At 43.9% G+C, this 12,991-nt stretch overlaps 1 protein-coding gene across 4 annotated transcripts in view; it reads right to left on the minus strand.

Moving 5' to 3' along the window:
* Positions 1-370: 370 nt before the first annotated feature.
* SENP1 (SUMO specific peptidase 1) overlaps positions 371-12,991 on the minus strand; it is a 32,744-nt gene continuing 20,123 nt past the window's right edge. For 2 of the 4 annotated variants that reach the window (XM_030554481.1, XM_030554482.1), the window contains 3 exons: positions 4,215-4,299; positions 3,387-3,482; positions 371-2,598 (listed from right to left, as the gene is read on the minus strand). In XM_030554481.1, coding sequence (XP_030410341.1) covers positions 2,536-2,598; positions 3,387-3,482; positions 4,215-4,299 — 244 coding nt within the window. In that variant the 3' untranslated portion in view covers positions 371-2,535. Of the gene's footprint in view, positions 2,599-3,386; positions 3,483-4,214; positions 4,300-10,691; positions 10,759-12,991 lie in introns of those variants that run through there. The other 2 variants (XR_003999393.1, XR_003999394.1) reach the window with 2 other exon arrangements.

Raw genomic sequence — 12,991 nt, forward strand, 5'->3', positions numbered from 1 at the left:
GGAATGAAGGTAGGTGCACAGAAGGCAGGAGCCTTCATAGTCCCTGGACTGGGTGGCTTAAATGCAGGAATGAGGTTACGGAGAATCAGGGCCAAAGCATCTTAAAGTACAACTCACACAGGCGGTGTACCATAGGCAAAACGGCAGAGTTTACATGATTCCATAATAATGGGGATGTGCCACAGATGGGAGCAGATAGTCCATAGAAACCAGCTGAACAGGAGCCAATCATTTAAAATGTCTGAAAAGGAAAGAACCTTTGAGCTGGAAGCTGGGAATCCTCCAAAAGCATCTTTCATCAAGAAATGCGTCTTTCCTCTTAGGGCCCCAGATAAAGAAAGCGCTGTGGGGAAAAACTAAAACTATTCAGTGTAGACAGCTTATTGAAAGTGATATTTATTTCAAAATACAAAAAAATGTATTAAGTCGATTTGCCACCCATACATATGAAGTCTGTTAGAGAAAAAACATTGGAGTCCCTTGGTCATTAGGACAGACAGTTTCACAGACCGTTTTATTTAACAGTGAAACATTACAAAAAATACAGTTTCTGTTTTCAGATCTTTACTTGCAGTCAAAGATAAAAAAGGTACTAAATGAGCTTGGTATAAAACACACACAGACACCGGAAGTTACAAACCAGTCTATGAAGAACACAACCTAGTTGGGGGAAAATTTTGTACAAAACTACTGCTTATACAGGTATAGGAAAAAAAAGGTATAAAATATTCCCTATTCGGAGACAAAATACAAAAGCACATTACTGAATTCTTTACTTGATCATTAAAAAGGTACATACGTTGGAGAGAGAAACTAGGGTTGGTGATTTGGGAAACTGTAGTCAACCCCCTACCCCATCCCCTTCCCCCCTCCCCCTTCCCCCAAAAAAACCAAACCCACCACCAGGATTCAAAATAAATTAGACGGATAAATGCATCAGCAAAAACAAAGGCTGGGATTTTCAAATGATAGTAAGGGAGTCAAACACCCAGGGGAAAGTTTTCAGAAATACCTAAATACCTTAAATGCCCAAATCCCATTGACTTTCAACAGGCTTAAGTGCTTCTAAAAATTTTATTTCTAATTCCCCACTGAACATCAATGGGATTTTGGTGCCTAATTCCCTTAGGTTCCTTTGAAAATCTCAGCCTGAATGTACCTAAAAAGGATGCCTCTGGAAGCACATTTTAACCTCGATCCAGAGCCTGGATCCAACTCCACAGCTTCGCACCCTGTGTCATCATTTATACCTAGGCAAAATGTCACCAAGCAGTGAGGGGAGAATGCAGATAGGGGGGTTTTCGCACCCACGCTGCTCAGCAGTAAATGCATGCCCATGAATGAAGGTGATAGGCGAGAATGAAACCCATTGTCTCTTGGTAGGACTTTAAAAATCAAGGAAGCAGGAAAACAGCTGCAGAACAAGATACATATTAAATTGTTTGTTCTTTGTTGCTCTGGGAAACACTTGTAAAATATAAATATAAGAAAATCATAATCAATATGTTTATACTAACCTACAAGAAGTTGTATTTGTACCTGAATTCCATAAACAACATATTATGTTAAAAAACGGGAGACTTGTTTTCCTTGGTCAGAAAAATGATGCGGCAGAAGTGGCACCTGAGCCAAACAAATCCATCCCCATGGATCATCTGACTCCTGGCTGCTTAAACATTTGTTCACAAAAGAAACTATCTCGTAGTTTTCCTGTCAGCTCTACAAGAAGCAAACGCCATATCCTATTCTGTCTCAGACACCACAGGCGCGACTGATAGGTAGGCACTGATTTCAGGGGACAGGAGGCCAAGCTTGCCATTAGGGGGAAAAAATGCTGGCTTTGAAAGAGAGCAGAGTTCATATGGGAGTCACTAGCAGGACGGATACAAAGAACCGACGAGTCCTTGTTAGAATCACTATTTCTGACCATCAACACAAAAGACTTACGTTTTTCTGTCCAGTTCCTACCAGCTGCAAGCATATCTATTTGCTGGCAATCAACAGAGCCGCAGTTTCCTATCTGCTGGTATCTAACAGGGTTTCTTCTAAGGGCAGCCCACAAAGCTTCCATCCCCAAGTATTCCCATTCCATAAAATCCCACCCCCATCCACCACGAAGCTTAAGAGTTAAGTTCTTCTGCTCACAGTGGGAATGCTGAAACCCATGCCATTGCCTTCCCTGAAATCTAGATACCTGTAAGTGTAGAGCAATCAGCCCTGTGAAACGGACAGCGAGAGTTTTTAGAAGCAGAAAATAAATTCCTTGAGTGTCCAAAGTTGTTTGTAAAAATAGGTTTCAAAATACAAAAAAAACAAAACAAGAAAAAAGGCAAGTGTGCTTCTGACAGTTCCCATCATGCACTGGTCCATGAGCGGAGTTCATAAAAACTCTTATCGAGTCATTTAAGATTCCTTTGATTGGAAACCAGTGCAAGTCCCATGTCTGTTGGAGTGGAGATTGCTGCTTGCTGAGAGGGGCGAGTCTGGACGCTTTTGACGGCATCTCTCAAGGATCCAGCTTTTTGCACAGTGTCATCATAACAGCTTGCGATGGAGGATCTCCCAGGCCATCCGCTTGCGGAAGTAGGGCATGTGTTGCTTGGGGGGGGAGGAGAGAGAGAGAGAGAACACACACACATTAATGTCCCTTTTCCTAATAGATGGTTTCTAAGCCTGATCGCCACAGAGTGTGCATTAATTACAGATGTGCCTGTTCCCCGTGAAATGGAACCAAGTGCCTGAACTGAAATTCAGTGGGATGTGAGCACCTAACTCCTTTAAGCTACTGTGAAAATCTCTGCATCTGAGCAGAGATGAAACAGTGATCGTTATGTTCTTTTCAAGCCAATCTACTATTAACCACTTAAAAGGTACAAAAGAGAGTTTATACTGGGAGGGGATAGGGGTGCTTTTGGTGGCACAAATTCGTATGGTCAGTAGAAATCCTCTGTGCCACTGGAGTCCCAGTAAGGGCTACTCTGAGGACTTCAGTGATGCACACACCTTGCCCTTTGCACAAGAGTGAACTTTACCCCCAGGTAAAGAGAACAGCACAGCTAGCAACAAATAGGGAGCAAGGGGGACCCTTTAAAATAGATACTGATGAAGGGGAAAACAAAATCTGAAGATAAACAAACGTGTCATCCAGTCCTACGGATCCTGGGGTGTTAAGGAACCTAATGAATGATTGTGCTAAGTGTGGAAAATGATTAGAAGCCATGGACAACTGAGAAAGGAACAGAAGATCCAGAAAATAAAGACATTTAGTGTCTATTGGCAACATTGTTATTGATCATCCCACCATCGCTCCGTCTGAGCCAACCCGCTGCCAATGGGAGCCTGCATTAGTCCCGCAGTGTCCACCACCATGTCAGTGCCTAGCTTACCTGGGTGAAATTGATCGGTCTGTCTTTGGTAATGCAGTCGGCATATTTGCAGGCAAACATTCCACAGTCGCTGCCATTCATTTGTTGAGGGATTTCCTTTAATAATAAAAACAAGCCCTGAGCCTCTAGATTTTGACGAGACCAAAACTCCCCTTAACTTTAGCAAACACCCCACAGATAAAGGGCCCTGAGCAATGAAGCGGGTAAGAAAACCCCAGGGTGTCTCCATGTTCTTGAGATTTAGGGAGTTGGGGCAAAACAAAGCTTTAAAACAGATGGGCCAACAGTAGCCTGGGCAAATGGGGATAAAAAAAGAAAGTGTGGAGCGACCCACTCTGGGAAGCAACAGAAATGAGGAGACTGATAGTGCATCATGGACTCCAGGTAGTCGTGCCTATCTAGGCACCCTAAAGTCTGAGGACCTCAGTCATTCGTGAACTTGTCTTGACAACACCCCTGTAGAGAAGCGGAGGGGATTAGCCTCATTTTACAGCTGGGGAATGGAGGCAGAGAGAGCAGTGACTTGCTTTAGGCCACATAAAAAGGCTGTAGCAGAACCAGGAACAGAACCTGGGTCCTTCTAACTCCCATTCCGCTGCCTTAACCACACGACCATCCTTCTTCCCCGGTGGGATGGAAGCGCTATGCACGGAGAGCAAACCCTCTTGGGGCTGCTGCTGACTCGTCTTGGAGAAAAGCAGCTTTCCCCATGCACGACTATCAGGTGATGGTGAGAGATTAACAATGGGGAATGATTAGGCCACGACACAATTTGTGCAGCTCTCTTGGTCCCCTACTATGGGCTCTAGCTGCATGAGACCAACGTACCTGACTCTTCTTGCTGAGCAACAACCAGTTGTTAGCATCAAATTCTTTCCGTTTTTTGTCAAGACTTTCCTGTTTTAAGTATTGCCTGCAGGAAACAGGGGACAGAGAATGTGCTTAGAGAGAAAAAAAACCAACAAACAAAAACCCAATTGTTTTTAATTCACAGTTAACCTAAAACTTCCATCTCCAATTAATTCTGAGAACTGGGCTTCGGAAGCTTAACATTTTCCTCTCTCCCCCTTGGCAGTTCTTGCCTTCTTAACACAGAATTTTAAAGTTCTGGGCAATCTAAAGGAGGACTGAGCAGAGCTCTGAAACTCATCCCCAAAATATTCACTGTCAAAGCCACAAAACTGTCAGCAGAAATCTCCTGATTAATCCAGGAGTGACTCATGACATGGAAGAGCCAAAATAGCCACTGGCTTGGCTGGAAAAGCTCCTGCAAAATGAGCTTTAGGTTTGGAGACTGAATTCACTTCTCTGGTATCTAGAGCTTCCTGTAGATTGTTGCCTCACATTTTGCTGTCTTCATTCAGCATCTCCTCCTCCCACTTTAATTTGCTATCCTCCGCGAATGTGGACAACAGCAATTTGTTGCATGTCTATAGACGTTACATAGTAGCCTGGACACTAAACTTTGAAGGACACTACGTAACTTGCTAACTCTGCAATCTTTCTTCCAGACCTCTTCACCCAGGGTTCCATTCTGTCATTGATACAAAGTTTGATCATCTTCTTACCAATATGAAGGGAGGGAGGGGGGAGGAAGGGAGAGAGAGAGAGAGAGAGAGAGAGAGAGTGTGAGTGAGTGAGTGAGTGTGTGTATGAGAGAGAAATAGGAAAGCTTAGAACTAGTGGCCATGAGTTATTTGAATGCAACACAGTAATACCAGGAGGGAAGGGGAGGGGCAGGGGGGCTTTGGGCAATGCAACGTCTCAAGGATATCAGATTTCAAGGAAGCATCTTTTGGAAATTAAAGTAAATCACACTCAGTCCAGCAGTGGGGAAATGGGACATCTGAAAACACCAAAATTAAGGTGCATCAGACCACAAAAGCCATCAAGGGAATACCAAAAAAACCAAGAAGTAGCCAAAGTAACTCCAAAGATGTGCAGGGAAAAAATGAATTTGCACCAGAAAAAAGAGGAGAGAATCCAACAAGAATATACCAGCTATACTATCTAAAACAGCAGGGGAATCAGGGGAGCAGAATGAGCTACTGCTCGCCAAAGGAGAACAGACAGGGCTTTTACAAATCCATTGGGAGGAAAGGAATAGTAGCAACGAAGTAGGTGCATTACTAAGTCAGGACAACTCCTACAGAGAAGTCTAGAGAGGCCAAGCTATAAAATTGCTCTATAAAATCTGTCTACCACATGAGAAATAATATTTTCAGAGTTTAAGGACCAAGGGGACCATGAGATCAACTATCCTGACCTTCGGTATATCACAGGCTATTAATTTTCACCCAAACACTCCTACATTAAGCCCAAAGTTTTTAGTTAGACCAAAGCGTTTCAGTCCTCAGAGACTAAGCTGTGTACCACATACAGAGACTAGGAGAGACTGATGTGCCATCGATGACCAAGGCCCCTGCGATGGCAAGAACTGATTGGGTGAGATAGGCCCAGAGGATCTCATGTAACCCATGCCCCATGCTTTGAAGTATGCAACCCCTCAGTTCCCTGCCAATCTGACTGCAGGAAAATTCCTCAAAGACTTCTATTTTGATGATACAAAATGTAAAGGAAAATAGGAAAACAATCCATTCAAGAGAGTAAGCCCAGATAAAGTGCAGCCTAGGGTTGCCAAGGAATAGGCTTGTGAATTTATTCACAAGATGACCCTCACTTCTGAGCAATCACTGAGATGAGGGCAGGTGCCTGAGGACTGGAAAAGGACAAGTGTAGTACTAGTGACATAACAGAAAATCTGTTGCTTAGTTATTTCTATTCTGGAAAGGTCCTCTGCCCCAGTCAGACATTTGGGCTGCACCTCTCTCCTTGAGACAACTCAGACCTTTCTTTGAAGGCCACACCTCAAAACAATCCCTCTCCAGGCAAGTGCTTCCACACTGCATTGAAACCCGAAATGTCTTATCAGTAGATTTATTATAAACCTCTTGGGCAGGCTGTAGGCATGGACTCCAAAGAGGCCATCGCAAAAATCACCTGAAGAACTAATCTTGGTGGGGTGGATGAGGTCACTCCTAAAAAGGGAAATCAGATTTTCAGTTCTGGACCCTGACCTCATCCCCTGCCCCAAGCAAGTGGAGTGCAACTAGTGGTATGGAAACACTGGCAGGGAGGGAAGAGAAGAACGTTCAAAGAATGCAATTGCCTCCTTCCCTAAAGATTAGTATTTTGGGACTGCTCCTGGAGCACCTTCCTGCTGCAGGAGGCTGCTGCAGGTACTGACAGATGACCAGGAGCCAGCTCTGTAGGTTGGTCTCCTCAGTAGCAGCTAAGGCACTTTCTGCTCAGGATTCTGGGGCAAGTGGACAGGGATCCATTCTGGAATGGGTTTTATCGGAATCTGTGCAAGCCACGGTGATGCAGAGCTCTGCCTGGCGTGGGAGGATTCCGATGCTCCACCAAGCCAAGTGTTAAGGCTGCACAGTGATGAACAAATGATATTTCCCCTCAGCTGTTTGGTTCTCCTAAGGTACATTTTCACTGTTCTTCTGCAGCCTAGCACATGCCAGGTTTTTCCTTTCAGCTGCCTTGGACAGACCAACTAGTTTCCAGTAAGGTAGCGAATGCAGACTTAAATCTTGGTTACAAAGGACTCTGAATTTGAAAGAAAAATGTTGTCCCGTTGGAAGGTCCCATAGGGCTTGGATCTTCTCAAAGCAGAAATTTCAGGGATTCTTCTTGCCGTGGTGGTTTTAATCAGGAAGCACAGAAAGGAAATAAGAGATTAAATACCATAGGCTTGAATGGATGGAACACAGAAGCCAGTAGCACAGTGGGAAGGTCCCAGCTCAGAAACATGGGCTTGGCTGTCAGTTTGGACAGAGGTGCCAGCCCAAGGAAATGTGATCCGGTGCAGACTTGCCTAAGCCAGAGTTGATGACACATGGCAAGACACGAGGTGCAATGGTAGGATGCTTGAGGCCCAGCTCAAGGCCACCCTGTAAAGAAGTCCATAAGAGCAGGAGTCAATCAGTCCATCTTGGCACTAGTAGGAAAATTTTCCCGTAATCCTGTAGTTGTGGAGAAGCAGAGCTTCACCATTCTGCTTTACCTTCATCCCTCCCTCCCCCCCACCTACTCTCTTGTACAGAGATAATCTCATGGGGAAGGCTGCACCTTCAAGGATTCCTCTTAGATGCCTGGAAACAGTCTCAACATAAAGGAAGGTAAGGAAGCCATTCAGTAATTCCATCCCCTGGCTGGAGGGAAAAGGAAAGCAGATAGCAGAATTCTTCCTTTGCAAACCCCATTGGAAAATCCTGCCAATGGACATCAGCCTCAAGACAAGCAGCATAGATGGGGCTCCTCCATCCATGGCGAATGTAGTCAAGGTCAGAGAGACTCCAGGGCATCAACTTCCTAGAGATAAGAACAGTCAAGTTGTCTCTCTCAGATTTCCAGGATCATCTGTGGAAAGAATAAGACCTGGGGCAGTCCCAAAACATGACCACTGTGCCAGAAGTATTTCGTCACGGAGTTACAAGAAACTGGAATCTACATGCTGAAATAATGGCAAATTCTGTCATGGGCAGGAAGTCACTTAAACTTCTATCAGAACAATCTACACAAGATGGGTACTGAATATGAAAGAAGAGTAGCTAAGCTGACAGCAGGCAGGTAACTTGGAACAGCCCTGAATAAAGAGTGGGAGCTAGTCTGACCTTCCTTCACCGACGTGTCCATTCCTGGTGATCACTGGTCTGTTTCCTTGGAGAAAAGGCAGTCTGGATGCAAACAGGGTCTGGTGGGGGCAGTCTAGCTCCCTGGATATCAGCTGGAATTAGATTGTTCAGAGCAATATATTTTCTACCAGTGTCTGCTGGCATGGGGGGGGAGATGCAGAAGCCTCAATAATCTATCTAGACTCCAAGCCCTTCACTTGGCTAAGCAAAGACAATGGCTTCTAAGTAGGGGGTCTCCTCGCCTTCTGCTTACTCCAGCTGGCTGACTCAGCCAGGCTGTGAGGAAAGGATGGTGTTAAATACATGAGACGAGGTTGGAAGGTGGTGCGGTTCTGGAGAAGAGCCTTCTCTTGCTGGAGATTTTTTTTAAATCTCCAAGTTTTGGCCCCAGACAAGGGAAGAGGTTGGGTGGGCGGGGGGAGGCAAATCGCTCACAACTAGCCCCAAACTCACAAAAAAAAGGTCTGTAAACTGGAAGCAGGGAGAGCTGAGCCCCCACCCTGTACAGCTGGCCTGAGGAAGAGACTCTTGTGAGAGACTGTCTGGAGCTGTGGCAGAGCCCCCATGCAGAAGTCTGAGCTTCCCGCAGTATATACTGGCAGATAGGTGCAGCCCAGTCCTATGGTGCTGGGGGGAAAATGTCAGGATCTAGGGAAAACAAGAACTTGCCCCTGTCGCTTATTCTTTGGTGCTTTGGATCTTTCACTGCACTACACAAGCACTTTCAGGATATTTTTTATTTTTAAAAGAAGAAATCATAACCAGTCTCCACATCTAAGTTCAGTCCCTAGTAAAATAATGGCATAACCAAAGAGAATGCTGGTCTGCACACACTCTAAAGAGAATACTGCTCAGAACAATAAATAGCAGATTTATAGAGAATGCACCATGCAAGATAAACTGGAATGTATTTCAGAATGAGACCTCAGTTCTGCAACTGGATCTACGTGGGTGAACCACGAGACTCTGGGCAGGCCTGGGGAGCCAAGAGCAGGATCAAGGTGTAGCGGGTAAAGGGAATGCAGAAAAGATGTAAACACAGCATATGAAATCTAGTGAAGAACTAGATTCGGCAGCTCATGTAATCTAGAAATTTAGATCTAGAGTCATTGCAAAACCATATTACTGCAATGCTGGGGTTGAGTGGGTAAATGCACAAAGGCCAGGAAATTTTACATTATGGTTTCTAGAACAGCACAGGAATTAAAAGCAACATACATATCATCATCAGTGACCATCTCCTATGCTGTTTTTCAGAAGTATCCCTTGGTGATTTACAGTCTCCACATATAAGGACCACTCACAGCACCACATGAATGTAGCCACAACAAACAAACATGGCAACAATTGTGCATAAGCAACAACCCAAAACAAGTTTTTAGGGAGGAAAAGAAGATGCATCTCTCCAGTTGCAACTGCACGAGGAAATTTATGGAGGCAGAAATTTAATTTTCCCAGGTTGCATTTGGTCATGACATTGGGATTGAAAGGGATAAATCAAATGGATATAGTCAGGTGGTTTTTTTTAAATAGCATAGCTAAGTCTTCAGCTCCTAAATACCCTCCTCCCCGCAATAAATTTTGGTGGATTTATAATCTAAAATTCAAAATATTTTTCCCTCCAAGACCTTCACTAACAGAAGAAACTGACTGATTCTACTGGTAAAACATTGAAACCAACGACAAATTTGCTGCTACATGCACACAGTTAAAAAAACTGAAAAACCAAGGAAAATGTTCCCCTATCTTTCAAGTTCTGGGCATTCTTAGATGAGACTTGTAACCACAGGTAAAAAGATTTAATAAGTATGATTTTTAAGTCATCCCTTTAACACTCCTATTCTTGAGAAAATGATACTGAAATCTGTAATGACCATAAGAGGTTAGGACCTTACTTTTACATCTGGGGGCTAGTCTACACAAGAAGTGCTACTGATGCAGCTGTGCCAATATAGTGTGTCTGGTGAAGATGCTATATGCTGACAAGAAAGCTCTCCTGCTGGCATCATAACCGCTTCCATGAGAGGCGATAGCTATGTCAGTGGGAGAAGCTCCCTCGCCAACATAGCACTGTCCATATCGGTGCAACTTACGAAGCTCGGGGTGTGGCTTATTCACACACCTGAGTGACATCAGTTATGCCGACATAAGAGGTAGGGTGTACAAACCCCGAGTCAAAACACAAAATCTGCTAGTATAGCACAGGTCACTTTGCTACCAGGCACTGGATTTATGAAGAGGGATACAATAAAAAAAACAACTGAATAACCAGCATCACCTTCCTGGAGAATCTCTCATCCAAATACTGAGCAGGCTCAACCCTACCTCGCTTGCAAGGTCTCATGCACAGCTACCATGACATTCACATACTCCAGACCCCCAAACAGAAGCGTAGAGCACAACCGCCACGACATTCACCCAGCTAGAGAAAGCTGGGGAATCATTATTCATTCCTAGCCATGTGACCTTCAGCAAATCACCGACCCGCTCTATGCCTGAAAATCATCCCCATCAGTAAAATGGGGCTAAAAATCATTTAAAAAAAAACTCACCACCTTCCGGAAGCTCTAAAGATTGAAAGCATGAAAGGGTCACTAACCATGAATAGGACCTCCGTCCCCTCTTCCCGGTGTGATCCTCCCAGTGCATTCAACCAAAAAAGCCTCCTAAAAGGAAACAAAGGGAAAAGCAATTATGGCACAGGCAAGAATGAGCTGTAATAGCAGGTTGCTACTGTCGATTCCAACTGTGCTGTTAGCCAATAGGCTGAAATCTTGGGTCTCGATCTCAAAATCCCACCTATCCCATTAGCCAATGGGCCAAAATCCAAGGCCACTATGCTGTAGTTTAACAGTTTTGTTAGCTAGCAATCTAAAGGGCTGGGTCCTCAGCCCAAACCCTAAATGCACTGCTAGGCAGAACCTCCTGAATTATCTGATCACATCTCAATGGCTGCGTCATTTACCAGATGTTGGTGACTTCTTGCTATTGCAACCGCAGTAAGTCTGAGACCACTGTATTCTAAGCCCATTCTAAGTCATTTTCAGAGGTTTTACATTATTCTCATAAATTCTTCCTCTCACGGATTTGTCTCAGTCACATTGGAAATAAGGTGTACATTTTAAACCGTGAGATTAATCAATTATTGGAACAATTTACCAGGGTCATGGTGGATTTTCCACCAATGACAGTTTTTAAATGAAGACTGGATGTTCTGCTACAAGATCTGCTCAAGGAATTATTTTGGGGAAGTTCTCTGGCCTGTGCTATCAGACTAAATGATCACAATGGTCTCTTCTAGCCTTAGAATCTATGAATCTCTCAGCCTAGCTGCTTAGAAATGGAAGAGAAGCCATGGAGCTATTTTTGTAGTGAGTGAAGTGATTCTGGTACATGGAACCAAGAGAGCATTTGCAGATCTTAAGGGATGAAAGGTGCTAAATATAATCAATATTATATTGAAAGTGATTCCTACCTAGGCATTTATATTTCACGTCCATATTTCATTTGCATAACATTTACATTAATTTAGGTTATTGCCGACTGTTCCAATTCTAAATATGACTCGCTCAGTGTAAACACAGAGAGAAACCAAAAAGGGTTTCAGAAAAAGCACAGAACACATCCTCTGCAATACCGGGGCACATCGCTTGAGAGTGCTGTGACTCTCTTAAAGAGAGATTTAGCTACCAGACCAATTTAACTCTAGAATAAGAAATACTTTACGTGACATAGAAGCTGGGTCCTATTTTCAAAAGTCGCTTGAGTCTAAGTCCCACTGATTTTAAATGAGACTTGGGGACCTCTGCACCTCGATGACTTCTGAAAATAGGAAGTGGAAACCTTTGAAAGTTTTGTCCATTTTGTATGCTGCTGCATTTGTAACCTTGCTCTAATGAACCAGCTTCTCAGTTTGGGAAATTGCAGGGGCTGCTTCAAACTGGATGGCTTTGTCTCATTTCTTTTCTTGACTTTGCAGTACTTCAGATGAAAGCCCCTTTCAACTCTCCAGACTTTTGGGCAAGCATGTTCACACTGAAGGCTCCACATATATCCTAGAGTCATGCTCATGGACATGAAGGCAGAACCTGATTTTCAGCACGAATCAGAAAGAGAAAATATCTTAGTCCTGATCCAGGTTGATAACAGTAGCTAAGGTACATTCATGCCTTGAGCTTCATCAGGGACATAAATGACATCACAGACTTTCATCAGGAGCTCTGGTGCTCAGCACAAGACAAAACACCCACCACCTAGGTCATCACGGTCACCATTCACTATGTCTTAATGATCCTCTTGGGAGTGTGATACATTTCGTGTTTTTCAGGAGGTGGAGGGAAAGCGGGAGGAATATGTCAGTCTGTAATGGAGGAGCTAGGTTACCAAGCTATTTGCCATGGATAGGCCAAGGTAAGGACATGGGCACTCGGTTTGCAAAGTCCAGAGGGGAAACATCAGGTTCCTTCCTGGAGGAGATATCAACAGGTGCCATCTCTCAAAGAGGCGGATGTTGGATTCTTGACCAGAATCCATCTCTTTGATCTGAAAATCAGTCCTGCTTTCTTTCTTTTAGAGAAGATTGTGAAGGATTGACAATATCCTGTAATATCCAGAGCAAACTTGGTGGAGTTAAGATTAATGTTATTGAATTAAATTAAACCTTATTGAATTAGTGTTTTTGGAGGTCATTGTATTACAAATGCAAATGTTTATGTACTATTGTGTGCTTTTACAGAACTTCTGTAGCAGAAAGACAAGATTGCGTTAATCTCTGGAAGGCATGAGGATGTCTAAAGGTCTTTATGGAACAATACACGAGAAGTGGATCTTGAGGTGGGGAGTATACAAATTTTCCCACTCCAAAGCCAACCTTCTCAAGATATGCCACAGGGAAGAGAG

Source organism: Gopherus evgoodei, chromosome 3 (assembly GCF_007399415.2).
Source record: "Gopherus evgoodei ecotype Sinaloan lineage chromosome 3, rGopEvg1_v1.p, whole genome shotgun sequence".
Lineage (NCBI taxonomy): Eukaryota > Metazoa > Chordata > Testudines > Testudinidae > Gopherus > Gopherus evgoodei.